Source organism: Meles meles, chromosome 20, assembly GCF_922984935.1.
Source record: "Meles meles chromosome 20, mMelMel3.1 paternal haplotype, whole genome shotgun sequence".
In the NCBI taxonomy this organism is placed as follows: domain Eukaryota; kingdom Metazoa; phylum Chordata; class Mammalia; order Carnivora; family Mustelidae; genus Meles; species Meles meles.
Window position 1 is genome coordinate 26,457,767 of NC_060085.1, and position 27,279 is coordinate 26,485,045.

At 38.2% G+C, this 27,279-nt stretch overlaps 1 protein-coding gene across 5 annotated transcripts in view; it reads right to left on the reverse strand.

Moving 5' to 3' along the window:
- Positions 1-27,279, reverse strand: part of DENND6A (DENN domain containing 6A) — a 62,260-nt gene that overhangs the window by 13,722 nt on the left and 21,259 nt on the right. For 4 of the 5 annotated variants that reach the window (XM_045991557.1, XM_045991559.1, XM_045991560.1 and 1 more), the window contains 8 exons: positions 25,195-25,275; positions 23,649-23,754; positions 22,955-23,034; positions 21,790-21,852; positions 20,781-20,836; positions 11,103-11,225; positions 10,476-10,571; positions 7,326-7,420 (listed from right to left, as the gene is read on the reverse strand). In XM_045991557.1, coding sequence (XP_045847513.1) covers positions 7,326-7,420; positions 10,476-10,571; positions 11,103-11,225; positions 20,781-20,836; positions 21,790-21,852; positions 22,955-23,034; positions 23,649-23,754; positions 25,195-25,275 — 700 coding nt within the window. The remainder of the gene's footprint in view (positions 1-7,325; positions 7,421-10,475; positions 10,572-11,102; positions 11,226-20,780; positions 20,837-21,789; positions 21,853-22,954; positions 23,035-23,648; positions 23,755-25,194; positions 25,276-27,279) is intronic. The other variant, XM_045991558.1, reaches the window with a different exon arrangement.

The window sequence follows — 27,279 nt, forward strand, 5'->3', positions numbered from 1 at the left end:
GGGAGAAAATATTTACAAAGCACTTATCTGGTAAGGGATTGGTACCCAGAATATATAAAGAACTCTCACAACTCAACAATAACAAAACAACCTGATTAAAAAAGGACTTGGAAAGATAATTCTCCAAACAAGTTATTCAGATAAACACATAAAAAGAAACTCAACATTGCTAATCATTAGGGAAATGCAAATTAAAACCACAGTTAAGATACCAACTCACACCCATTAGAAGGGCTACCATCAAAAAAACACCAAAAAATAACAAGTGTTGGCAAGGATGTGGAGAAACTGATACCCTTGTGCACTGTTGGTGTGAATGGAAAATAAAAACAGTATAGCAGTTTCTCAAAAATTAAACACAAATAGCTATATAGTCCAGCAATCCCACTTCTGTGGATACATACTCAAAAGAAGTGAAAGCAGGGACTCAAAGAAGTATCCGTACACCCATGTTCACAGAAGTATTATTTGCAATAGCTCAAAGGTGGAAGCAACCCAAGTGTCCATTGACAGATAAACAGATAAATAAAATGTGGTACATGCACACAATGGAATATTATTATGTCTTAAAAAGGAAAGAAATCGACACATTACAAGATGAACGAACTTTGAGGACACTATGCTAAGCGAAATAAGCCAGTCACAAAAGAACAAATAAAGCAGAATTCCATTCATATGAAATACCTGAGTAGTCAAATTCATATTGACAGAAAGTAGACAGGTAGTTGCTAAGGCCTGGGGTAGAGTGAGTGGAGAAAGAAGTGGATGGGAAGTTATTTTTTAATGGGTAAGGAGTTTCAATTTTGCAAGATGAAAAGAGCACTGTGAGTGGATGGTAGTGATTATAGTACAACAATGTGAATGCACATAATGCCACTTAAAAAATGGCTGAGTGGAGTGCCTGAGTGGCTCAGTTGTTAAGCATCTGCCTTTGGCTCAGGTCATGATCCTGAGGTCCTGGGATGGAGCCCCAGGTCCAGCTCCCTGCTGGGTGGGAAGCCTGCTTTTCCCTCTCCCACTCCCCCTGCTTGTGTTCCCTCTCTTGCTGTGTCTCTCTCTGTCAAATAAATAAATAAAATCTTTTTTAAAAAAATAGCTGAGGAGGTAAATTTCATGTTATGTGCATTTTACTGCAATTTAAAGATTTTATTTATTTGTCAGAGAGAAGAGAGAGTGAGCACAAGCAGGGGAGCAGCAGGGAGAGGGAGAAGCAGACTCCCTGCTGTGCAGGGAGCCCAATGAGGGACTCAATCCCAGGACCCTGGGATCATGACCTGAGCCAAAGGCAGCCACTTAATCAACTGAGCCACCCAGGTATCCCACTGCAATTTAAAAAAAAGGGGGGAGGGGGGAGGAATGAAATGTTTCTGATTCTTCTGCACGGTATAACATAAACGAACCTTGAAAACAGCAAGAGAGGCCAAATAACAAAAGGCAAATATTACACGATTCCACGTAAACGAAATATGCAGAAAAGTCAACTTTATAGAAACAGAAATTAGAATAGAAGTTACCAGGGACTGGGGGATGCAATAACTGGGGAGTTATTGTTTAATGGGTTTTGGATTTGGGTGAACGACATCCAAATCCTTCTGCTTGGGATGACGAAGTTCTGGAACTGAATAGTGACGAGGGTTGCCCCTTCTGAATATATCTAATGCTATTGTGTTATTTTAAAATTTTTTTTAATTAAAATTCAATTTAATTAACATATAGTATATTATTAGTTACAGTGGTAGAATTTAGTGATTCATCAGTTGCAAAGAACATCCAGTGCTTATTACATCAAGTGCCCTCCTCAGTGGGAAGCCTGCTTTTCTCTCACTCCCGCTGGTTGTGTTCCCTCTCTCACTGTGCCTTTGTCTGTCAAATAAATAAATAAATAAAATCTTAAAAAAAAAAAAAAAAGAATTGTGCTCATGTAAGACCTGCCAGTCCCAGAAATAGTCAGACACTAACATCTTGCCCCAAATCATCAAACTATTGCTGGTGCCTTTGTTCATAACATATTTTTTCCATTAACTGAACAAGGACCAAACTGAGTACACTGACAACCTCTAGCATTCACTCCTCAGTGACCACTAAGAATCTATAAAGCATAATGCTTCCATATACCACCATTGCTTTCCTGTAGAAAAAACGATACCTGATGAAGTGGTCCAAATAATCAGACACAACACAGCTCATCTCTAAAGTAGGCTGCTGAAAGTAAGGTCTAATTATTCCATATCTACCCTCATTCCCACTTTGAAAAAGCAATTCAAGAATTGTCCCCTCCACTCCCTTGGTCCTAGGCCTTCTTTTTTTTTTTTTTTTAAAGATTTTACTTTATTTATTTGACAGAGAGAGAGAGATCACAAGTAGGCAGAGAGGCAGGCAGAGAGAGAGGAGGAAGCAGGCTCCCTGCTGAGCAGAGAGCCCGATGCGGGACTCGATCCCAGGACCCTGAGATCATGACCGGAGCCGAAGGCAGTGGCTTAATCCACTGAGCCACCCAGGCGCCCCCTAGGCCTTCTTTTTAAGTGGTAACTTCACTTGCCTGAAGACGCTTCTCAGAGTAACAAGAATATTAGCTAGCAAGACATCACAAGAAAAGAAACCAGACTGCTATCCTTGATAGACAGGGATGGAAAAATGCTCAACAAAAATAAGAGCAAATCAAATCCAGCAACATATAAAAAGGATTACATACCTGATCAAATGGGATTTATCCAAGGAATATAAGGTTGGTTTAACATCCAAAATGCAATTAATATGCTATATTAATAACGGACAAAGACCACACGACAATCTCCATAGATACAGAAAAAGCATTTCACAAAATTCAACACCAATTCATGATAATCCTTCTCAACAAACTAGAAATAGAAAGCCACTTCCTCAATCTAATGAAGGACATCTATGAAAAACCTTTATCTAACGTCATAATTAGACTTGTATACTCAAAACTACAGGGGCATGTGGGTGGCTCAGTTGATTAGCTGTCTGCCTTTGGCTCAGGTCACGATCCCGGGTCCTGGGACAGAGGCCCACATCAGGCTCCCTACTTGGTGAGGAGCCTGCTTCTCCATCTCCCTCTGCTGGGGCCCCTGCTTGTGCTCTCTCACTCTCACTCTCTCTCTCAAATAAAAAACAAACAAAAGAAACCTTTAAAAAGAAAATTACAAACATTGTTAAGAAAAATTAAAGAAGACCTAAACAACAGAAGACATCTCAAGTTCCCAGATCAGAAAACACCAAAAAAAAAAAAAAAAAAAAAAATCCCGCAAATTTACTGCATATTAGCACAATCCCTATCAAAATCCCTGCTAGCTATCTGCAGAAATTAACAAAGTGATCCTAAAATTTGTATGGAAATGCAAAACACCAAGGATAACCAAAACAGTTTTGGAAAAGAAGAACATTATTAAAAGACTTCCACTTCCTGATTTCAAATCTTACTATAAAACTACAGTAACCAAGACACTGCATTAGTGTTGCTTTTCCACAGAGGTACCAATGAAATCCAATAGAAAAAAAGATAGTCTTCAACAAAAGTGCTAAGGCAACTGAAGAGCAACATTCAAAAACATTATTTTGGACCCTCAAGCCACAAAAAAACAACTAATGTGGTTCATAGACCTAAATGTGGGTACTAACATAATAAATGAAACTCTTAGAAGGAAACACAGGAGAAAATCTTTGTGACCCTGCATTGGGCAATGAGTTCTTAGATACACTATCAAAAGGCTAATCTATGGGGCACCTGGGTGGCTCAGTGGATTAAGCCGCTGCCTTCGGCTCAGGTCATGATCCCAGAGTCCTGGGATCGAGCCCCGCATCGGGCTCTCTGCTCCGCAGGGAGCCTGCTTCCTCCTCTCTCTCTGCCCGCCTCTCTGCTTACTTGTGATCTCTCTCTCTGTCAAATAAATAAATAAAAATCTTTTAAAAAAAAAGGCTAATCTATAAAAGAAAAAAAACCCTGATAAACTAGACCTAAAATTAAACATATTTTTGTAGATACCCAAACTGAGGCATCAGAGGTGGAGGAAATGGATGAAAATGGTCAAAAGGCACAAACTTCTAGCTATAAGATAAATTAAGTACTGGCAACGTGATGCAGATACATGATGACAACACGATGACTATAGACTATAGTTAACACTGCTGTATAGGATTATATTTGAAAACTGCTAAGAGAGTAAATCCTGAACGTTCTCATCACAAGGAAACAACACTATTTTCCTTTTATTTTTTTTGGTATCTGTACAAGGTGACAGATATTAGCTGAACTTATTGTGGCAATCATTTCATAATATATGTAAGTCATTTTGCTGTATATCCTAAACTGACAGTGTTGTTTGTCAAGTATATCTCAATCAGACTGGGGAGAAGAAACACTTTTGCACTTCAAAAGGAACCATTAAGAAAACAAAAAAGAAACCAAATATTGTGAGAAAATATTTGTGAATCACATGTCTAAAAACAGACTTGTATCCAAAATACATAAAGATCTCTTACAACTAAATATTAAGATAAGAAACCTAACTAAAAATTGGCAAAAGATTTCAGTCAACATTTCATCCAAGAAGATATATGAACAACTAACAAATAAATGAAAAGATGCTCAACATCATTTGCCCTTGTAAATACTAGGGCAAAGCAAATGAAAACCACTACCTCAAACCTACGGAATGGCAATAATGAAAAACACAGACAGTATCAAATGCTGGTGGCAGAGATGTGAAGAAACAGGAACCCTTATGGGCTTCTGGTAAGAATGTAAAATTAGGGGCGCCTGGTTGGCACAGTCAGAAGAGTATGCAGCTCTTGATCTCAGGGTATGGGTTCAAGGGCCGACCTAGGTGTAGAGAATATATATTTTTTTAAGATTTTATTTATTTGACAGACAGAGATCACAAGTAGGCAGAGAGGCAGGCAGAGAGAGAGGAGGAAGCAGGCCCCCTGCTGAGCAGAGAGCCCTATGTGGGGCACAATCCCAGGACCCTGGGATCACGATCTGAGCCAAAGGCAGAGGCTTTAACCCACTGAGCCACCCAGGCGCCCAGGTGTAGAGATATTGTGTTAAGTTAAATAACCCAGTCAGAGAAGGATACCATATGATTTCACTCATATGTGGAATTTAAGAAACAAAACAAATGAGCATGGGTGGGAAAAGAAATAGAAAGGCAAACCAAGAAACAAGAGGATGGGCAATGGGTGAAACAGGTGGTGGGGATGAAGAAGGGCTTGTGATGAGCACCAGGTGATGATGGACGTGCTGAATCACTATACTGTACACCTGGAATTAATATTACACTGTGGCTTAACTGAAATTTAAATAAAAACTTAAAAGCAAACAAATAAATAAACTTTAAAATATTTTTTTTAAATGTAAAAATGGTGGGCCACTTTGGAAAACAGTTTGACGGTTTCTTATAAAGTTAAACTCACTACTTTACCGATGATTTTATGCAGAAGTTCCTCTACTTAAAGCTGCGACAAAGAGCCTTTTTCCATTGGAAAAAAATAATAAGCAGTCAACTATATCACAATCAGTCTAGACTAATAGGACAAAACCATAAAAATAAATGTCAATACTAAATTAAGATTTTAAAAACTTCCTATTTTCTCATAGCTAAAACTCCGGTGACTGCTGTGTTCTAAATTATCATTAAATCAGAGAGGACACCAGTGAAATGGCAGGTGACTATGACATTTACAGAATGTCAAGAGTCAGGAACTGTTTAATCTCCCAGCAGACAAAGAATGTGAGGCTTAAAGAGGATGTTCTGCCTAAGAACACACAGATCCGACAGCCAAGGTGAAGCTATTTGCTCTTTCCTCCATTTCTTAAGGTTTCTAAGGATTTCAGCGTAAGATTGAGTCTAAATAATGTTCATAAATAATATGACTTCGATTGTTATTGCTTGGGGTGCCTCAGTGGCTCACTTGGTTGAATGTCAGTCTTCCGCTCTGGAGTCCCAGAATCGAGCCCACACTGGACTCCCTGCTGAGCAGGGTAACAAGGATTCTCCCTCTGTCCCTCACCCTGCTCGTGTTCTCTTTCTCTTGCTCTCTCTCTCAGTCTCAAATAAATAAATAAAATCTTTAAAAATAAAAAATAAAAAAAATAAATTGTTACTGCTTGAGTCTAACATATCTATCTAGATTTATGTATATACCAGAAGGTATATACATTTATGATGTCTCATAAATTATTAAATAATATTTGAAATATACCTGTATATACCAAAAGAAGTCTTTAGAAGTGACACATCATAAAGTTACTTAAAAATATTTCCAGTATCTCAAGTCTCACTAATTCAGTAGAAAATTCAGCAGTGTCCACTGAAGAATGTCAGAGATACCATTAAATTGTCATCTAAGTTGGGGCACCTGGGTGGCTCAGTGGTTTAAGCCTCTGTCTTCGGCTCAGGTCATGATCTCAGGGTCCTGGGATCGAGCCCCGCATCGGGCTCTCGGCTCAGTGAGGAGCCTGTTTCTCCCTCTCTCTGCCTGCCTCTCTGACTACTTGTGACTTCTCTCTCTCTGTCAGATAAATAAATAAAATTAAAAAAAAAATTGTCATCTAAGTTAACAAAACTTCAACCTCTGAATTAATTTACTCACTTAAATCATTTATTAAATAGTTACTATGAGTGGAGTGCCTGGGTGGCTCAGGGGGTTAAAGCCTCTGCCTTCGGCTCGGGTCATGATACCAAGGTCCTGGGATCTCTGCTCAGCAGGGAGACTGCTTCCCCTCTTTCTCTCTCTGCCTGCCTCTCTGCCTGCTTGTGATCTCTGTCTGTCAAATAAATAATAAAAATCTTTAAAAAAAAATAGTTACTATGAGCAAAATAGTAGCTCAAGGAAGTAACAGCTCAAGGAAAGCACAACCTCTGACCACTTCCTTAATCAATACCACTACCACAGAAATGTATACTTTTTTTGAAACCTAGCAGAGAATTTTGTGCCAAATTGAATAATTCTAGTTTCTACAAGGTTTTGTTCAAGCAGTGTTGGAAATCCCTGTTTAATTGGGCTTATCCGTATACAAAAAGTTGCTCAAATTTTTGAGGTTTTATTGTGTTATAATTCATTCCATGTTTACAACACTAGAAGTACATGTTTTGATAGGAGGACATGATGGGTTACACATATAAGAATCTGTATATTTTAGTGGGAAGTTAGACTCTTCTCCAAAGACCCTTATTCAGATTGCCTCCAAAAAGGTTACCATCAACATAATTAAAAAATAATCAAGAGATGCAAACAAAGTGGAAGAAATGAACCTGCTCAGCCAAATAACATACTAAAAACAAAACACTGAATTTATACTTTACCTGCAGGTTTAAGGTCTCCTATTCGAATAATGTGTGGCCAGTGCTGGAGTGTTTTCGCAAAAAAAGGGTTGGTTACTCCTAATATGACAGAAGGCCTACATAAAAACAAAACAGAAAAAAAGTGAGGAAAAGACAAATGTTCCAGTGAAGAACAGTTTATAATTTCTTTAGATTGAACAACAGATTATCTTTTCCTTCACTCAATGCATTAAGTAACAACTATATGCCAGGTACCATGTTTAGCACTAGGCAAGTACAGGTGAAAAGACATGGTCTTTTTTTTTTTTTTTTAAAGATTTTATTTATTTGACAGAGAGAGATCACAAGTAGATAGGCAGGCAGAGAGAGAGAGAGGGAAGCAGGCCCCCGCTGAGCAGAGAGCCCGATGCGGGACTCGATCCCAGGACCCCGAGATCATGACCTGAGCCGAAGGCAGTGGCTTAACCCACTGAGCCACCCAGGCGCCCGAGACATGGTCTTTTTAAAAGCATACAGAAAGAAAGGCATACATACCCAATTACAATGCCAAAATCAGGAAAGAGAGAAGGTGGTATAAAACATATGACAATTACCAAGGAAAAACTTGGTAATTGAAGACAGCTGAAGACAGCTTCACCAGTGGTGCCCGGGTGGCTCAGCTGGTTAAGCATCCAACTCTTGCTTTCAGCTCAGGTCATGATCTTGGGTTACTAACACTAAGCCCCATGTAGAACTCAGCACTCAGCAGAGAGTCTGCTTGAAGATTCCCTCTCCCTCTGCCACTCCCTGCCTTGCCTGTGCGCATATGCTCTCTCTCCCTAGAACAAATAAATCTCTAAAAACAAAACAAAATGAAAAAAACAAAGCTTCACCAAAGAGATGATATTTGCACAAAGATAGGAAGATGAATACAAGTCCTTCCCCAAGTGGATAAGGGAGGTAAAGATAATCCAGAACAAATAGTGCGAGCAAAGCAATGAAGTGGGATCATGGTGTGCTCGAAGAACTACAAAGAGCTCAGCATTCCCACAGCGTAAAAGGAGAAGGATTAAGAGTCAGAAATGAAAGTAGCTGGGCAGGTGCTGGCTGGATTATTAAGTACCAAGTTAATATGCTACAAAGTTTATTAAGTGCCAAGTTAATATGTTAAGAAGTTTAAAAATCTTGTAGGCAAATGTACTGTACTAGAGTACTGTACTAGAGTAGGCAAATGTACTGTACTAGAGAACCAAATGGAAGGATGTCACATGAATAAAAATGTAGGAAGATCACTCTAGGGGACATTTGGAAGATGCCCTACAAGGAGGGGAAGGGGTTTGGGAGAAAGGAACAGCAGATATGACAAAGACTAGAAACAGTAAGACTGGGAAGAGACTTATAGAAAGCAGGTAACAAATGTGATTATGAGAGAGACTTTATGGTGTTGAATTGACAGAGTTTGGTAAAACTGATGTGGAACATGTAAGAAGGAGAAATTTATGACAATTTAGATTTCTGATAACTAAGTAAAAAGTAGTACCATTCATAGGTCTAGGGAAGAAAACAAGGAAACAGAAAGAATTCAGTTTATATACATTTAGTTTCAAGTGCAATTAAGATGTCAAGGTGGTAAAACGGTAAAAACCAAACCAAACCAAACAAAACAACAAAACCCTGGACATAAAGGTCTACAACTTGCAAAGATTTGGGCTAGGCAGATAAATTTCAGTCATTAGTATATGGGTCTTTTTTTTTTTTAAAGATTTTATTTTTTTTTATTTATTTGACAGAGACAGAGATCACAAGTAGGCAGAGAGGCAGGAAGAGAGAGAGAGAGAGAGGAGGAAGCAGGCTCCCCGCCGAGCAGAGAGCCCGATGCGGGGCCCGATCCCAGGACCCCGGGATCATGACCGGAGCCGAAGGCAGAGGCCCTAACCCCTTGAGCCACCCCGGTGCCCCAGTATATGGGTCTTAACAGAGGCTGCGGGCACAGGTAAGATTGCTCAGAAAGAGGGGCCCCTGGGTGGCTCAGTTGTTAAGCATCTGCCTTTGGCTCAGGTCATGATCCCAGGGTTCTGGGCTCCCTGCCCCCACATGGAGCTTCCTGCCCCCACATCGGGCTCCCTACTTGGCAGGAGGCCTGCTCTCCCTCTCCCACTCCCCCTGCTTGTGTTCCCTCTCTCACTGTCTGTCAAATAAATAAATAAAATCTTAAAAAAAAAAAAAAGACTGCTCAGAAAGAATTATCAGTCTGAAATCAGATCCCAAAACACAGGACTGGAGAACACCAACATTTAAGGTGCTGGGAGACAGACCTCTCTGTACAGGAGATTGAGAGGTCGCACCAGAAAGCCAGGTGAGAGTGGCATCAAGGATTAAAATACTTTCAAGCTTGGACAGCTGGGTGGTTCAGTCAGTTAAATGTTTGCCTTTGGCTCAGGTCATGATCCTGGGATCCTCGGATCGAGTCCTGCACTGGGCTCCCTGCTTAAGGAGGAGGCTGATTCTTCTTCTGCCCCTTCCCCCACTCACGGGCTCGCTCTCTCTCTCAAAAGTAAATAAAATCTTTTAAAAAATGCTTTCAAGATCAACAGCTTAAATGTTATAAGAGAAGGTAGAAGAAATGGGCAATAATGCGCCTATGGGGTCGGGCAGGGAGAGGGTCTTGATGGCTCTGGCCAAGAACAACTTCACTGGAAATGGAGAAATCAACCTGCAGTGGACTGAGAAGCAACCAGAAAACCAAGAAGTAGAGACAGTAAATGGAGATTTGTTGTTGTTATTCTAGAAACTTAGCTATTAAAAGAAAGTGAGCAATAGAGCAAGAGCTAAAAGGGAAAGGGCAAGTTAATTTTTTCCCCTTTGACATACTGGGAAGAATTTTCACGTTTCCATGCCAATTCAATGAAGAGGAAGAAGGTAAAGGAAGTTACAGATCAACAAGAGATAACTGATGCTCTAAGAGGCCCTGAGTAAGGCAAGAAAACAGATGGCTATTGACAATACAACTTCCACTAATAAATAAAATCATTCACAGAAAACAAGATTGACAATTGAAATAGACAAGTATTACAAGCAGCACTTCAAACCTTCTTTTATAAAATCAAGATGTCAATAAGTTCAAAATTTAATTTTACACAATTTGGTTATACAGGTAATACTTGGTCAATAGTAGCTGTTTTGTTTACTCACGGGGCTTGAGTACGAGTAGTATATTCTTTGAATTCACTGTCATGAATAGTGAAATAAGGTCGGAAGTCACTGAAGTACTTTAATGGAGAAATACAGCTGTGGAGCAAGAAGAGCATTTAAAATAAAGGACACAAAAGTAAAGGCCCTACTCAACAACTATAAAACATCAGTACACACAGTATCCCCACAATGGGATTATTAATTTATTTATTTCAGTAAACAGCAAACTCATTTTAGGAAACCGGAAAGACAAATGGAAATGCATAGTAACGTGGAATGATGGGCTGAAAGAACACTGGACATGGGATAGAAGATGGGGAGAAGTTCTGGCACTCCAATATCCTAGTTATATGTCTTTTACTAGACACAGACCATTCTTCTACTAGACACAGACCATTCATGCAACTAATACTTGTCAGGTGCCAGCTTTGTCTAAGTGAATGAATGTTTGTTGCTCAGAAAAACCAAAATATGGTTCCAGCCCTCATGGAAATTGAATTAATTTTCTCAGCCATGAAACGGTACTATAGTGAGCACAGCTTTATTACAAGGAAGGGGGTTGTGTGCAAATATATCACAGATGGAAAAATGCTGCAACTACCACCGTCAGGAACCCAATATACTCACTTAACAAGTGCCAGTACAGTCTCTGACGACTCCGATGGTGACGGTGCCATGACCACGAGGGGCTCCCCCAAAAGGACCAGCTCCCAAAGCATCTGACTATGAAGGAAAACTGGGCAGAAACACCTGAAAGGTATTTTATACAGTAGAAGTGCTATTTATCCAACTCTGTTGTTTTCAGTTCTTAGATGATCATTCTAAAAACTTCATACTGATATACATTCTTCCACCTATTCGTGCCCCACTGTGACATACATTCTTTAGAATATGCTAATGCATAAGTCCTTTTTATACATATAAAAACATACCAATTTGACTCATTCCAATTTTTAGAAAATTAAATGCAATATACTGACACACAAAATGGCTAACAGATAATAAAAACATGTAGAATAATTACTAAATTGTACCATATGGTAGGCCCATTTCATCAATACTGCTTCCTTACATCTGAAATTTTTTTTTTAAGATTTCTTTATTTATTTGAGAGAGAGAGTGAGTAAGAGAGAAAGAGCAAAAGCAGGGAGGAGAGGAAAAAGCAGACGCCCCCCTGAGCAGACCCATGCTGAAGACAGACGCATAAACGATGGAGCCACCCAGGCGCCCTACATTTGAATTTCTATTCTAAATATTTTGGAGAAAACAAGAAAAATTAATTTTCCAAAGGGTGTTTACTGGATTACTTAATTTAAAAGCTAATGCTTGGGGCACCTGCATGGCTCTGTCGGTTAAGCGTCTGCCTTCAGCTCAGATCATGACTGTGCTGGGATTGAGCCCCAGGTCGGGCTCCCTGTTCACCGGGAAGCCTGCTTCTCCCTCTCCCACTCTTCCTGCTTGTGTTCCCTTTCTCGCTCTCTGCCAAATAATAAAATCTTTAAAAAAAATAAATAAAAGCTAATGCTTTTGGGGAGCCTGGATAGCTCAATAGTTTAAGTGTCTGACTTCAGCTCAGGTCATGATCTCAGTGTCCTGGGATCAAGCCCCACATTGGGCTCCCTGCTTAGCAGGGAGTCTGCTTCTCTTCTCTCTCTACTGCTTCCCCTGTACATGCTCTCTCTTTCAAATAAATAAATAAAATCTTTTAAAAATTAATAAATAAATGCTAATGCTTTCAATATTAAAAAATGATTAAAACAAATCACAAAGGGAGATCTAAAGTCAAATAGAATGATTTCCTGGGCAAATCCTTCCCTTACAGAATGCTTCATATTTTTTTTTAATTTTTTTTATTTTTATTTATTTGACAGAGAGAAATCACAACTAGTCAGAGAGGCAGGCAGAGAGAGAGGAGGAAGCAGGCTCCCCGCGGAGCAGAGAGCCCAATGTGGGGCCCGATCCCAGGACCCCGGGATCATGACCTGAGCCGAAGGCAGAGGAGAATGCTCCATATTTTTATAGTAGCCCTGGAATTAGGTGGAAGCCTATTAGGACACAAGTCTGGTACATCACTTAGCCTCAGACATTTGGTATACTTATTTAGTAATTTCCTCCTGTTAGGGCAACGGGTTTTCCTAGTAGATTAGAGAATATCTACTTATAAAAACCATAATCTTCATAGTTGAAAACATATACACACACAAGAAAGAAAAAGGAAGGAAGAACATGTAAGTTAAAAAATATAAAACAGATTTGTGAATGGAAATTAGGGAAAGTTAATTTTAACTATTCAAAGGCAAGAAAACAAATGTGAAGGAAGTACAAGAAAAAAACAAAAACAAAACAATAAACAGTTCAAGGATAAGGCAAAGGAGCTCTTCTTCCTTTCTTTCCTAACAAGTGAATCCTAAAGCAGACATGGTGCATGGTAGGCATCTCTGCCAGGAGGGAAAGAAGATGTCCTGGCTCAGAGGGGGGTGCAAGGATCTTTGTGAGACATCCACGTGGAAGAGGTGGCTTCCTGGGGGGCTGCTGGAATGTGGTGAAGATGTACATGTGTGGAGGTGATCTGGTTTGGGGTGACAGAGGGCAAGAAGTTATGAGAGGCCTGGAGGGGCAGCCTGGTGTGGAGTGTCAGAACAGAGTGTGTTGAAGCTGTCCATGCTGGGACATACGGTGTTCACACGGTGAGGTGGCCTGGAAAGAGGCGTAGGAGCACAGCAGGGTATGGAGGGCATTCCTGTGGGGGTTTCTCTAGCATTGGGAGCCAGATCACAAGCAAAGTGAGGATGGCACCCATATGGAGAGGAGGCCTAATGTACAGTAGAGAAGCCTAAATGGCGTGGGAGGGTAACCACATGGGGGTCAATCTAGCATGGAACAGAGCCTGAGAAGGTAAGGAAGGTATCCATGAAGAAGGGCAGCTGGGTACAGAGTGTCAAAGCCCAAAAGGGGTATGAAAATTATTTGCACAGAGGAGAGATTTTAAGCAGAGATGAGAGACTGGTTACTAATAGGGACGGATCAAATAAAAAAATTAATTAAGGATAATAGGAGGTAGTCTCTCAGAAAGGGAAAAGAAATACAAATATAGAAAGGGAGAAAACTAGAATGAACCCTGTCTTATAGGACTGGAATTGGGGGTTAGTAGTCTGACTTTATGCTTTTTAATATATATGGATTTGGAAATAAATACATATGCAAAAATGTGTATGTATTATATATGAGTATGTATGTATGCATCCCTTTACAAATATGTATATACTTCCTAGCTCTGTCCACGGAGAGGGCCTAAAATCAATGATATCCCAATAGCACTGAGCACAAGTAGTACCCAGACCTTGGCTTCTGAATCTTATTCTCCACTTATAAATAAATAAATAAGTAAATAAAGCCAAGGCTCTTTGGAGAAATGGCTGATTCCAGGTTCCAGGGCCAGGGAAGGAAACACACAAGGTAATCTTCAAATCAAGAGAACTGAAAACATATGTCCATACAAAGGGTTATATACAAATGTTTATAGTAGCATTACACATAATAGCTAAAAAGTAAAAACAGTCTGAATGTCCTTCAGTGGATTAATGGATAAACAAATGTATATCCACACAATGGAACATCATAAAATGAAGTAATGATTCATGCTACTGCATGTATAAACTATGAAAATGATATGTTAAGTGAAAGAAAGTAGACACAAAAAGCCACATAATTTATAATTCTATTTATATGGTATGGCCAGAATAGGAAATCTATGGAGACAGAAGGTAGATTAGTGATTCCCAGGGGCTGGGGAGGAAGGAAGAAATGGGGACTAACTGCCACTAGGAACAGGGTTACTTTTTGAAGTGATCGAATATTTTAGAGATTTTATTTATTTGACAGACAGAGATCACAAGTAGGCAGAGAGGCAGGCAGAGAGAGAGGAGGAAGCAGGCTCCCTGCTGAGCAGAGAGCCCGATGCAGAGCTCCATCCCAGGATCCTGGGATCATGACCTGAGCTGAAGGCAGAAGCCTTAACCCACTGAGCCACTCAGGCGCCCCGAAGTGATAAAATATTTTAGAACTAGAGAGTAGTGAAGCACAACTTTCTGAATATAGTAAAAACCACTGAACTGTATACTTTGAAAAAGTGAATATTATGGTATGTGAATTATGTATCAATTTTTTAAATTAAACACAAAAAGATAAACTTGGAACATCTTTTCTTTTTTAAAGGATCTTATTTACTTATGTGTCAGAGAGATAGAACACAAGCAGAGGGAGAAGCAGGCTCGCCACTAAGCATGGAGCCCAATGCAGGGTTCTATCCCAGGACCCTGGGATCATGACCTGAGCCGAAGGCAGATGCTTAACCAACTGAGCTACCCAAGTGTCCCAAGCCTGGAACTCCTAATACACAAAAGCAAGTAAGTATTTAAAGAATGACAAGAATAAAAAAAAAAAAAAATAGAGGACAACTTGAAGTGAGACAAGTCTCACTGGCCAAACTGGGGACAACTGAAATAGCAAATGAGAATAATGGACTTTAATAACCTGTTGAATAAAATAGGAAGCCAAGAGTCCATACAGATATACACAGCATGATGTTTTAAAATATTTCCACAAATTCTTTGACACTTTCTTTAAAACATGGAACCTAATTCTCCCCTCCTTAGCTGTGAACTAGATTAATGGCTTACATGTAATGAACAGAATAAGGACAGTATGCAAGTTTGAAGGTTAGGTCATAAAAGACATGGTGGCTTCAGCCTTCTCTCTGATCACCTCTGAAAACTGTGGGAACATTCAAGCTGCCCTATGGACAGGTCCACATGGCTAGAAATGAGGCCTCCTGTTAACAACCATAGGAACTGTGACCTCCAGTCAGCAGCCTAGTAAGTAAGCCTTTTTGGGAAACAGATCGTCCAGCCTCAGTCAAGACCCTCAAGCCCCCCTTGTCCAACTGACTAAAACCCTGCCCAATATCTTGACTGCAACTTCGTAAGAGATCTAAAGCTAGAACCATCTATCTAACTTGTTCCTAGATTCCTAACCCTCAGAAACTGTATGAAGTAATATTTGTTCTTTTAGGCCTCATACATAGTATTGGGGTAATTTATTACATAGCAATAAATAACTCATATACATAGTTTCAAAGTGCCTCCCAACAAAATAGTTAATCACAAAAGGAAAACAAGTAGTTTATCATTGAGAAGCCTGGAGAACACCACAAAGTGAACATTATCAGTAACAAGGCAAACTAAGTCCCTGCCAAAGACATAGAACTTGCATTTAATCTTGAGTAAATCCCAAACAAACCGAAACTGAGGGACTTCCTGCAAAGTAACTGTCCTGTGATCCACAAGAAGCTCAGGTGTGTGAAAGGAACACTGAGGAGCTATTCCAGACTGAAGGAGAAAGACTGAAGAAGCATGACAAGTAAATGCAACAGATAATTCTGAACTAGACAGTATTGTGACAACTGGTGACATCTGAATTAAACGGTATTAATTTATCAACATTAATTTCCCAATTCTGATGACTGCATTGTGTCTTTATTTGTAGGAGATAGACATTAAAGTATTCAGAGATGATGAGACAACAGGCCTCCAACTGACTATCAAGTGGTACGAGGAAGTAGTTTTCTGAACTATACTACTACTTTTCTGTAAATTAGTGACTGTTTCAAATTTATATGTATATATACACATATGTATATATAACTACATATACTGTGCACATATACACTTACATATACATTTACATAAACTTTTGAAACAATCACAAATTTATAGAAAAGTGGTAAGTGTGTGTGTGTGTAAGTATATATTTAATAGTGACGTGCCTATAAGGCATTAAAGCTGCAAATTACTTTTTCTCAAAAGTATTGTGATATATAATCAGTAAGGGCATAAACAGACACCCAGCAGAGTTACAATATAGAGCATTCTCTGAAACCCCTGCATTACTTTAGAAACACCTATTACAAAAAGTTTTATTGGGGAGGTAAGTATTAAATATTCAAGAAAGAAACCCTGTCTCCAGCTCTAAATTTAATAAATATAGGTGGGTAGGCATCTAATTAACTGCAGTATAAAATTACTAAAATGAGGGTCGATAGGGAAATTACAGGGTATTTTTTAGCACTACTTTCATGTCCCCATTCTGGAGTACCATGCTTTATGCTAAGCTCCACTGCTTCCCTCAAGAGAGCCAACCTCTAGAAAAAATCAGAAACTTACTCCAAATAAATAAACAGATGAATAAATAGATACCTATATACATAGACAAATAAATAACTAGATAAATAACTAGGCAAGTAAATAACTACATAAGCTTTTTTCCAGAAAGACACAGTATGTTGTTATAATCTTAAAAGCTAAAAGAAACTAACACGTATCAATGATATCAGACACATTTTATATAGTAATAGACTTTTACAGTCTTTGAAATACAAAACACCCCTAGCTGTTATCTACTCTGCCAATGGGTAGAAAGCTAAGATGGCTTCATTCTCAAGATGGGGGCAAGGAGGAACATGACAACACATAACTGATATGCTTCTTGCATCAGTATGAGGAACCAACGGCAAGTATCATCAGGTAAAATGTCCTTGACTCGAGGCAAGAGAATGTGTTTCTTTCAACAGAGAACTGTCCCTCAATTCTAAGCCCAACTTAAAAACTGAATGAGAAGACTATGTGATCAAGAGAGCTGACACCAAAGTCAGGGTCCATGGACTAGTGGTAGCTGAATGAGACTTGACCTGGTACAAGGAGGGAGATGAGTGCCTACACTGAACTGGATTTCTTTTTTTATTTTTTTTAAAGATCTTTTATTTATTTACTTGACAGAGAGAGAGAGATCACAAGTAGGCAGAGAGGCAGGCAGAGAGGGGGAGAAGCAGGCTCCCTGCTGAGCAAGGAGCCCAATGTGGGACTCGATTCCAGAACCCTGGGATCGCAACGTGAGCCGAAGGTAGATGCTTAACCAACTGAGCCACCCAGGCGTCCCTGAACTGCATTTCTGCCACTCAGCTTCAAACATCTTTCCAGGTCTCAGTCCTTTACTCTCAAGCTCACTCTTGGTATAAAAATATCACCTTCAATATAAGTGATAAACATTTAAACTTTTACTCACATGAATAAATGTATAATGTAAGCTCTCCACACACAAAATGAAGAGTGCTGTCACTAATCTGAGTGTCAGACACTAAATACTTGGCACAGCGCTATCTGTGTGAGCCTATTATTGTTCAACTTTCAGTTTTCTCACTTCTTGAGCAATAAGAATAAAAAAAAAACAACTCACTTGTTCTACTTTTTTAAAGATTTTACTTATTTATTTATTTGAGAGAGAGAGTGCATGTCAGAGTGACGGGAAGGGGTAGAGGGAGAAGGAGCGAGAGAATCTCAGGCAGACTTTCTGCTGAGCTTGGAGCTGGACACTGGGCTCAATCACACGACCCTGAGTGAGAGCATGATCTAAGTGGGAGCCATCCAGGTGCCCCCAACTTGTCCTACTTTAAAAACAAGAACATGTCATTTAGGGGTGCCTGGCTAACTCAGTTGTTCAGCGTCTGCCTTCATCTTGGGTCATGATCCCAGATCCTGGGATTAAGCCCTGCACTGGGCAGGGGGAGAATTGGGGGGGGGTCCTCGCTCAGCAGGAGGCCTGCTTTTCTCTCCCACTCTCCCTGTTTGTGTTCCCTCTCTTGCTATCTCTTTTTCTATCAAATAAATACCTAGGGGCGCCTGTGTAGCTCAGTGGGTTAAAGCCTCTGCCTTAGGCTCAGGTCATGATCCCAGGGTCCTGGGATCAAGCTGCATCAGGCTTTCTGCTCAGCAGGGAGCCTGGTCCCCCTCACTCTCTGCCTACTTATGATTTCTGTCTGTCAAATAAATAAATAAAAATCTTTAAAAAAAATAAAAATAAATAAAATCTTAACAACAACAACAACAAAAGAACATGTCATTCATAATCAGGAGAAAAGACACATGCTAATAAAAAGTGTTAGTGGTGGGAATAATTAATTACCAAAAAAGCAAAGATAACTGATAATAAACTGAAAAGCATTAAGATTTGCACCCAGCAGTTCAAAAGAAAACATGTCTAGTAATCAAATTCTATACTAACTCATGCTAATTCTTTAATTCTTTAAAATGAACAAAGTGCCAAAAGTATAAATAGTAGGCACGCCTAGGTGGCTCAGATGGTTAAAGGGACTGACTCTTGGTTTCGGCTCAGGTCATGATTTCAGGGTCCTGAGACTGAGCCCTATGTGGGGCTCTGCAACACTCGTGGAGCTGGCTTAAGATTCCCTCTCCCTTTGCCCCCTCCCACCCACTTGCATGCAGGCGGTCTCTCTCTCTCTCTCCAAAAAAAAAAAAAAAAAAGTATAAATAGTATGCACCTTCTTAGTATATTTTTCCTGTGATAACTATTCATTTACTTAGGGGACACTCCCCCTTTTCATTCTAAGAATCCTACAACATCTAATTTTAAAAGGATGTCAATTTGTTAAGTAAGATTTATAACTTACATATAGGAAAATTCACACTTAACAAAGATTTAGAACACGTCCATCACTCCAAAATTTCCCTCATCCTCTTTGTAGTTGATTCTCCATCCCCATCCCCAGCCAACACACTGATCGGATGTCTGCCCCTTTTCCAGAATATCATACAAATGCAATCATTCAGTAAGCAGCTCTTTAAGATCTGGCTCCTTTCACTGAGCATAATGCTTCTGAGTCATCTATGTTGCAGACTGTATCAACAGTGCACTTTTCTTTTAGTTGCTAAGTAGTGTTCCATGTACATGCATGAATCACAATTTGTTTATCCATTTACCAGTTTATGGACATTTGCTATGTTTCCAGTTTTAGGCTGGTATGAATAGAGCTGCTATAAACATTTGCATACAGGTCTTTGTGTGATGTGTGCTTTCATATTTATTGGGGTAAATTCCTAAAAGTGGGATTACTGGGTTGCCCTAAAGCCAAGTATATAAAACAAATCAAACATACAAAATGAATCACTCTTTGAAGCAATATTCCATGCAGTTTAAAGGTCACATACACAAAGTTCTATACACACAAAAATCAAACCAAAAATCCCATTCTAAGTCTTTTGCATGACTCCTGATTGCTTTTATTACTATTTAATAACTGCTCAGCAACAGCAGTGGTTTCTCAGCCTGGGATGCACATCAGAACCACCTAGGAGCCAGGACTTACACACCAGTCCTAAGATTTCTATTCAGCTGTTCTGGGTAAGGCACAGGCACTGGTACGTTTTCTTTTTCTTTTTTCAGTGCTAGATTCACTCTGCCTTTTTTTATTTTTGCATTTTGAAAAGTTTCAAACATACAGAAAAATAAAGACAACTGTGTAAGAACAATTGTTCTTTGTTATATATATCATCTAGAGTTAACAATGTTTATCATTTTTACTTCATTAATTTTTTCTTACTGGAGTATTTTAACAGTCTTAGTTTCTACCAACTGAGTTAGTTGGGCACTTCTTACCGAAGTATTTAATTTTATTTTATTATTATTTTTTAAAGATTTCTTTTATTTTAGAGACAGAGAGAGTGAAGGAGAGAGCAGGAGCAGAGGAAGGGAGAAGGAGGCTCCTGACTGAGCAGGGAACCTGATGCAGGACTCGATCCCAGGACTTCAGGAGCACTACCTGAGCAAAAGGCAGACAGTTCACTGACTGAGCCACCCAGGTGCCCATTACTGAAGTATTTAATTTATTTTTAAAAAGATTTTATTTATTTATTTGAGAGAGAGCATGAGAAGAGGGAGGGTCAGAGGGAGAAGCAGACTCCCTGCCAAGCAGGATGCCCAAAGTGGTACTCAATCCCAGGACTCCAGGATCATGACCTGAGCTGAAGGCAGTCACTTAACCAACTGAGCCACCCAGGACCCCTACCAAAGTATTTTAAAATAAAATATAAACCTCATGACATTTCATCTCAAAGTACTTAAAAATGCATCTCTAAAAAGTAAGTCCATTTTCTTACATAATTACAATGCCATTCTCACACCAAACCAAACAAAAAATAATTTGTTTCTACCATGTAATACCATATCCACATCCAAAAGAAAACACGTCTCCATATCCAAATCTCCCTGTCAAAGCTCATAATATACAGTAAGGGATGAACTACCGATTTCAATATATGAAACATAATGACTACTTTCTTCCAGTTTTTTCCCCTTTTTCTTCCCATTTTTTCCACAATTAAGAACATTCATTTCCTAAAGGAATTTAAAACAATATCACAAAGTAAAAGAGAAAAGGCTGTTAATAAAATTTACCTGAAAAGATCCACCTCATGAACAGTAGGTAAAATAACAGATATATGTGTGTCTGCCTGAGATAAAAAAGAAAAAATACAGAAAATGTCACTCAAATTTATAGAAATTGATTTCTATCATTTATCTATCATATAAAATATCTATCTTGTAATCAATAAGCTATGTTGCCCTATCTTTTAAGATTCTCTTCCTCCAGAAGCACCACAAAGAGAATAGGTCTTAGCAATCTCCCCTAACACAGTACAAGGTCAAGGATGACAGATTCCTTGGATAAAGCATTAACCCAACAGTCAGATAGTAGATTAATTCACAGGTGCCTGAAATATTACCACAATACAACAGGCAAAATTAGTTTTCCTGGGGCGCCTGGGTGGCTCAGTGGTTTAAGCCTCTGCCTTCGGCTCAGGTCATGACCTCAGGGTCCTGGGATTGAGCCCCGCATCAGGCTCTCTGCTCAGTGGGGAGCCTGTTTTTCCCTCCCTCTCTGCCTGCCTCTCTGCCTACTTGTGACTTCTCTCTCTGTCAAATAAATAAATAAAATATTCAAAAAAAATTAGTTTTCCTACTGCTTTCCATTTTAATTCAATTCAAACAATGGGAGTGCTAATAACACCAGTTACACATTTCAAATAAAAACTTCAACCTCACCCATGAACAGATGTAACTTTAGGAGAAATGAAAGACAATCATAACTACAGAATCCTTTTGACTGAGTTTCCTACAAACTCAGTCTGTTGACCTCTCTTCTAAGAAGATGAGAGGATTTACGTATTTTCCCCTAGTCCTCACAGTTACAATATAAATTCTGAGTTCTCTGCCAGATAACAAGAAAAAAAAATCTGAGAAACATTAAAAAGCTTATTATCAACTTATTACAAAATTATTTAATGCATATTTCAGTAATATTCAGACATATACCATAAACCCAAGAAACTCTGCATCTGCTAGTTTTAAGAATTCATTAAAGAAACTATATATGGTGGATTATTCTACCACAGTGCCACACTACCTGCTGAGTTAACTGTGCTATTTGAGTTGTCCCAGGCTTGTCATGACATGTGGGAATCCGTACCTTAAAGAGAAAGAGAAGAAATTAACTTTGGCTACTAAAGAATGTCCTTTATATAATTGTGAGTCCCATTACAATGAGGGATCAGAAACACTCTTACCACTAAAAAAGTACACTCAGCAATGCTTAAAAAGCCATAAAAACAAAGTATCTGTATCAGACTTTACAACTACAGTCTTATTTATCTTTAGTCCCAGCAGAAGGTAAATGAACCAAAGTCTCCATATTCCCATACACATGGAAATCACTAACCCACTGAGAAGCAAATGTGCTGGAAAACAGAAAAAGGGCATCAGCTTCATACTGCTTCCTGTTTATTGTTCTAGTCTTTGCTTCATTAATACATACACACCCAAACACACCCTCTCAAGCTTGCCAAACTATGGGATATATCTATCAGGAAACCATGAGAACTTTCAACCCAGAGTTACAAGTACTACTTTTGATGATCTCCCAGGGAAAAAAACAGAACACATCCTACAGAAATGAGTATATCTAAAAACAGAGCATTGCCAAAAATAAGTCCAAGTTGAAAATGAATTACAAAAGCACTTAGAGAACATTCATACAAATCCTTTGAGCAAAACGTTACTACACTAAGAAAGGAAAGGAAGGGAAAGGAAAAGAAAAGAGAAAAGGAATGGAAAAGAAAGGAGAAGTAAATAGAGCACAATACCCTGGGATGGACATGTTTGGTCTGGCATTACACATTAAGATCATTTAAACCTAAGAACCAATGGCTTTCCTCATTTCTTTTAATTTTTACTAATTCATAGTCAATTCTACAAAGCATTCTGCAATGCCACCCTCTCTGGAGGGCCACAGAGTTGCAGAAGTCTAGAAGGTGGGATTTATATTCACATGTATTATGTAAGAATGACACCTTTGTGCAAACTCTACAGGATGAAACAAAACAGGTGGCCCCTGGAGTTGTGTGACTAATGGCTCTGTACAGCAGGAGGAACTGTGATACCTTTGTAACTCCTCACATACAAGTGAAAGCAGTAACAGGACTGGACATCACTAGAAAGTTAAAAAGCAAAACTCATCTATGAACTTCCTAGAGTTCCTCAGAAAATGAGACAAATGAAATAAAAGATATTACCTTCATTACAACCCCCATAATAGGCAGGTGTAATGTCTTCCCTGGCACTGGGGCAGGCCATCGGTCAACATCATTACAAGCTGAAAAATAAAATATTTCCTTATTATAAGTACCAATATTAAAATATGAAAAATGAAACATTAGAAATTAGAATTCCTTTCTATAGAGCAGGAAAAATATACTGGGAAGGTGGAAGATAAAAGGTAAAAGAAAAGTAAAAGTAGTGAAAATATATTACATTTCACCAGAAATATACCTGTGGTCTAGGATATAAATTGGTTCATCAATTTTTGAAAGCAACAAAATAATAGGTTTAAAGGGAATTTTTCTATTTACTTATTGGTACTAAAATTAGCTACCAAAAGCATACCACCTGATAGAGGCTTCTGTATAGAATGACAAAGATTTCTGTTTAAATAGTACTCCGAAAAGCAGAGCTATCGACTCCGTATTTCTTTATTATTACCCTAATACATAGGCATCATCTATGTTGCAAAAGGAGGTAATAAAAGATATGGTCTTTGGTGTTTGTAGGAAGAGGTGCAGAATAGTTTTATACCTCTCTCCTATCATACAGCCCTTAAAATTATTAACTAATTTTTTTAGAAAGTCAACTTTGTATTTATCAGCCATTTCCAGTAAAATTTTAAAACTCTTGCATAAAGGTATCTAACTCACACAGTGTTTAACTTACCTGCTTCCAAATAAGGTTCACTCTTTTCAAAATACTCTGGTGCTATCTGTTTGAGCACAGTGTGAAAAAAATGAATATAAGGAAGTTTGCTGATCAAAACCAAGGACTGGAGAGAAAAAAGAAACATGTTTTTTTTTTTTTTAATTTTCTTAATGATTATAAATTAAACTTGTCATTTCTTACATAATCAATTACTAATGAGCTAAATTCAGCAAAAGTGTGGATTCTGAAATAAAGCTTTTGCAGGGGATGGTTAAAAGAAAGACTACATAAAACTACAGTTGCAGAATGAAAAATGTTTCACCTTACTACTACACCTCCCAAGCATAAAGGCATATTCACAGATTCTCCCGCTCTCCAGGAAAAATAATTTCCTATTAATAGACAAATGTCATGGATAATTTCTAAGGCCTCATTACTATTTACATTAGCAAAACAGTATCAGACTTAGCCAGATGAACTTTTCCTAATACAGAAAGAGCAAACTGTGATGCTTTTTCAAACTAAGGGCTATGACTGTTGTATTTTAGTTTTCAATAGTCATAGCCATACACTTAGAAACTGTGACTTGGGGTGCCTGGGTGGTTCTGTCAGTCAAGCACCAAACTCTTGATTTCAGCTCAGGTCCTGATCTCAGGGTCCTGGGATCGAGCCCCACACCAGGCTCTGCGCTCAGCGTGGAGTTTGCTTGTCTTTCTCCCTGACCACATGCTCACTCTCTCTCTCTGCCCCCACCTCAAAAAAATAAATGAATAAATAAATAAAATCTTAAAAAAAAAATAAATTGCAACTTTATAGTTGGGTCACTTCAAATATGGATTATGCCCATCTTTTTCATCTTTTTTTTTTTGAAAACTACTTTTTATTTTTCCATCCAATATCAAGTACTAGTCAAGGCACATTCTAGTTACAAAAAGTAAAGGTGTGTCCCTGTTAGTTGGGATTAAATCAGAACCAATTTTTTTTTAAATGGTGGTTAGAAAACTTTTTAAAGTTTATTTATTTAAGTAATCTCTACGCCCAACATGGGGCTTGAACTAATAATTCCAAGATCAGGAGTCACATGCTCTTCTGACTAAGCCAGTCAGGTCCCCCTAATTTTTTTTAAGGAAATAAAATGACTGTACATTTAGAGTGGAAAGAGTAATGATTAAGATGTTGCTACAGTGTATTTACTGACTCTGAGGGGTTTCAAAAAGATACTGCGGGCTTTTATTAGTTGTAATAATATTACAATCATCTGTTTATCCTTTCCCTCATTATAAAATGTGAAAATTAAGCAGATTCTTCTGGCTTTTGAGCATTTCATACAATATCTATAATTTACCACCAGGAAACTAGCACAGAGATAGCAGAAAGGCAAAATTCACTGCTAGTTAAAAATCTAGGGACAAGTGTCCACAGTCTAAAAAAAAATAAATAAAACGTAAGTTGTAGTATGTTTAAAGATAAAATATCAAAGACTTTAAAGACTATTCATCCTTACAATTTCTATTTTTTTAGCCACAATATAAAAGTATTTTTCCTTAGTGTATATGAAATTTACCTTCTGGAAGTAGCCTCTTTTTAGACTTTTATCTCGAACTTGTCGGAAATATACATATCCATAAAAATAAGCAGGATCCTTCTATGAAAGAGGTGACAAATTAAAAAATACATTTTGCCATCCTTTATTATTAACATCATGCTGCTTTATAAACTTGAACTGAAATATAAGATATACACAAAGAGCTAGTTATGCTTTTCCACCAACACAAATAATCATGACAGTAACTGGCAGATCCAAACCTGCTAGCTTGCCCAAAGGGGAAATAATTATAACTAAAGAACTGAAGTCAGAGTTTTCCCACTATAGTTTACTCAGCTTGAGTTCTTTGTTCATATTTGTACTAGTTAATGGAAGTCAGAAAACAATCAAATTCTGTTTTCCCCCAATGCTACTTATATATTTTTTAATTGTGCCTACAAGTATGAGTTAGGGATAGTCTTAGTACAATGAGGTATCCTATTGTAAAATTTCAAGAGAGAGAGAAAAAAGGAGTTAAATGCCAATGCGAATCTTACAAAGCCAGTTCTATTTTTACCTAATAGAAATGAAACACCGAAATGTTTATCAAAATACAATTTGAAAGTAACTACATTCCAAAAAACATAAGAAGTTTTTGTATCCTCATGAAATAAACTTTGACCCAGTTTCTAATTGGATTGTTACTCTTTGCTCAAATATTTATTAACCACTTACTTAGAACAAGGCATTGTATTACATATTAGAGAAGTTAAAAGATGCTTCAAATACAGTTCCTGAAGGAGCTCTTAATCTAAAGAGGGGTGAAAACAAAGCTCAAGGTGGGTATATAGGAAAGAACACAGTGTTATACGGAGGCCATGAGGGAAGAGATTACTGCTGCCTATGCAGATCAGTAAAGATTTCATGGAGGCAGCTGTTTTTAAAGTGGGCACGGAAGGATGATATGATTTAAACAAAGGCAAAGACATTCCAGGTTTATAGAGCCAGGAGTCTGAGCAAAAACAAGGACAGATAGAAAAATACAAGCTACCTCAGGAAAAAGCACATAGTTCAGTTTGGCTTAAATATGGTACCTGTATAGAAAGGAGATAAAGTTGGAAATTGGAAAGGTAAAGGGCTTAATTTGTAAGGCCCAAAAAGTGAGGATGAGAAAACAGTACTATCATTAGCTCTTTATTCATTAAGCAACAGACAGTCATTTTATATTTATTTTTATATAATATATATGTATACTTTAGCTAGCAACACTGTGTAAAATACATGACATTAGGAAAAAACCCGCAAAAGATGGGTTATCTTTGGGCAAATTTCTTCTCTTCAACAGCCCTCAATTCCCTCATTTGCACAAGGAACTCTCTCAGAACACTTTAAGGAGGATTAATGAGATAACACATGCTTATTAATACAGTGCCTAGAACATAACAAGCTCCAGTAAATAGTAGCTATCAATAACAGCTGAAAGAATATGTTAATAGCAAAGGTCATGGAAAGAAGTAGATGGTTATAAGACATTTTGACAGTAATATCTTTGCTAACTGGGAGAGGGTTCCTGTCACTAAAGGAACCAGCGAGGTAAACTGCAAATGCTGATTTTAGGCAAATGATGTCATACTGGATGTGCTGATAGGACATCCAGATGGAAATGTTCCTCATGCAGTTAGAGATAGAAATGTGGAATAACAAACAGAGACAACACTCTGAAATCATCTGAATTATTAAAATTGCCTTTAATAAATAATAAGTATAAAATAAACCTCATTAAAAAATCAATTCTATCATGAAGTAGGGAATCTTCAACCCTGAGTGATATTTACTGGTATAGTACAACCTCAACTCCACATCTAAACAAAGAGTTATTAAAAATTGAAGGAAAACTACCTCAACAGTCTGATCAATTTCTTTTTTTTTTTTCTGATCAATTTCTATACTTCACAACGTCATTATGTGTTTTAAGAATAGTAACTTTATAAAGTTCCTTTCTTTCGTGAGTTGAATCCTTATAAAATAGACTCACTCAGGAAATCTAGCACTATAATACAGTAATAAGACAAAAGCAAAATATTTCTAAATGTTATAAGAGGTAGCTGAGTTCTAAAGTTTCCT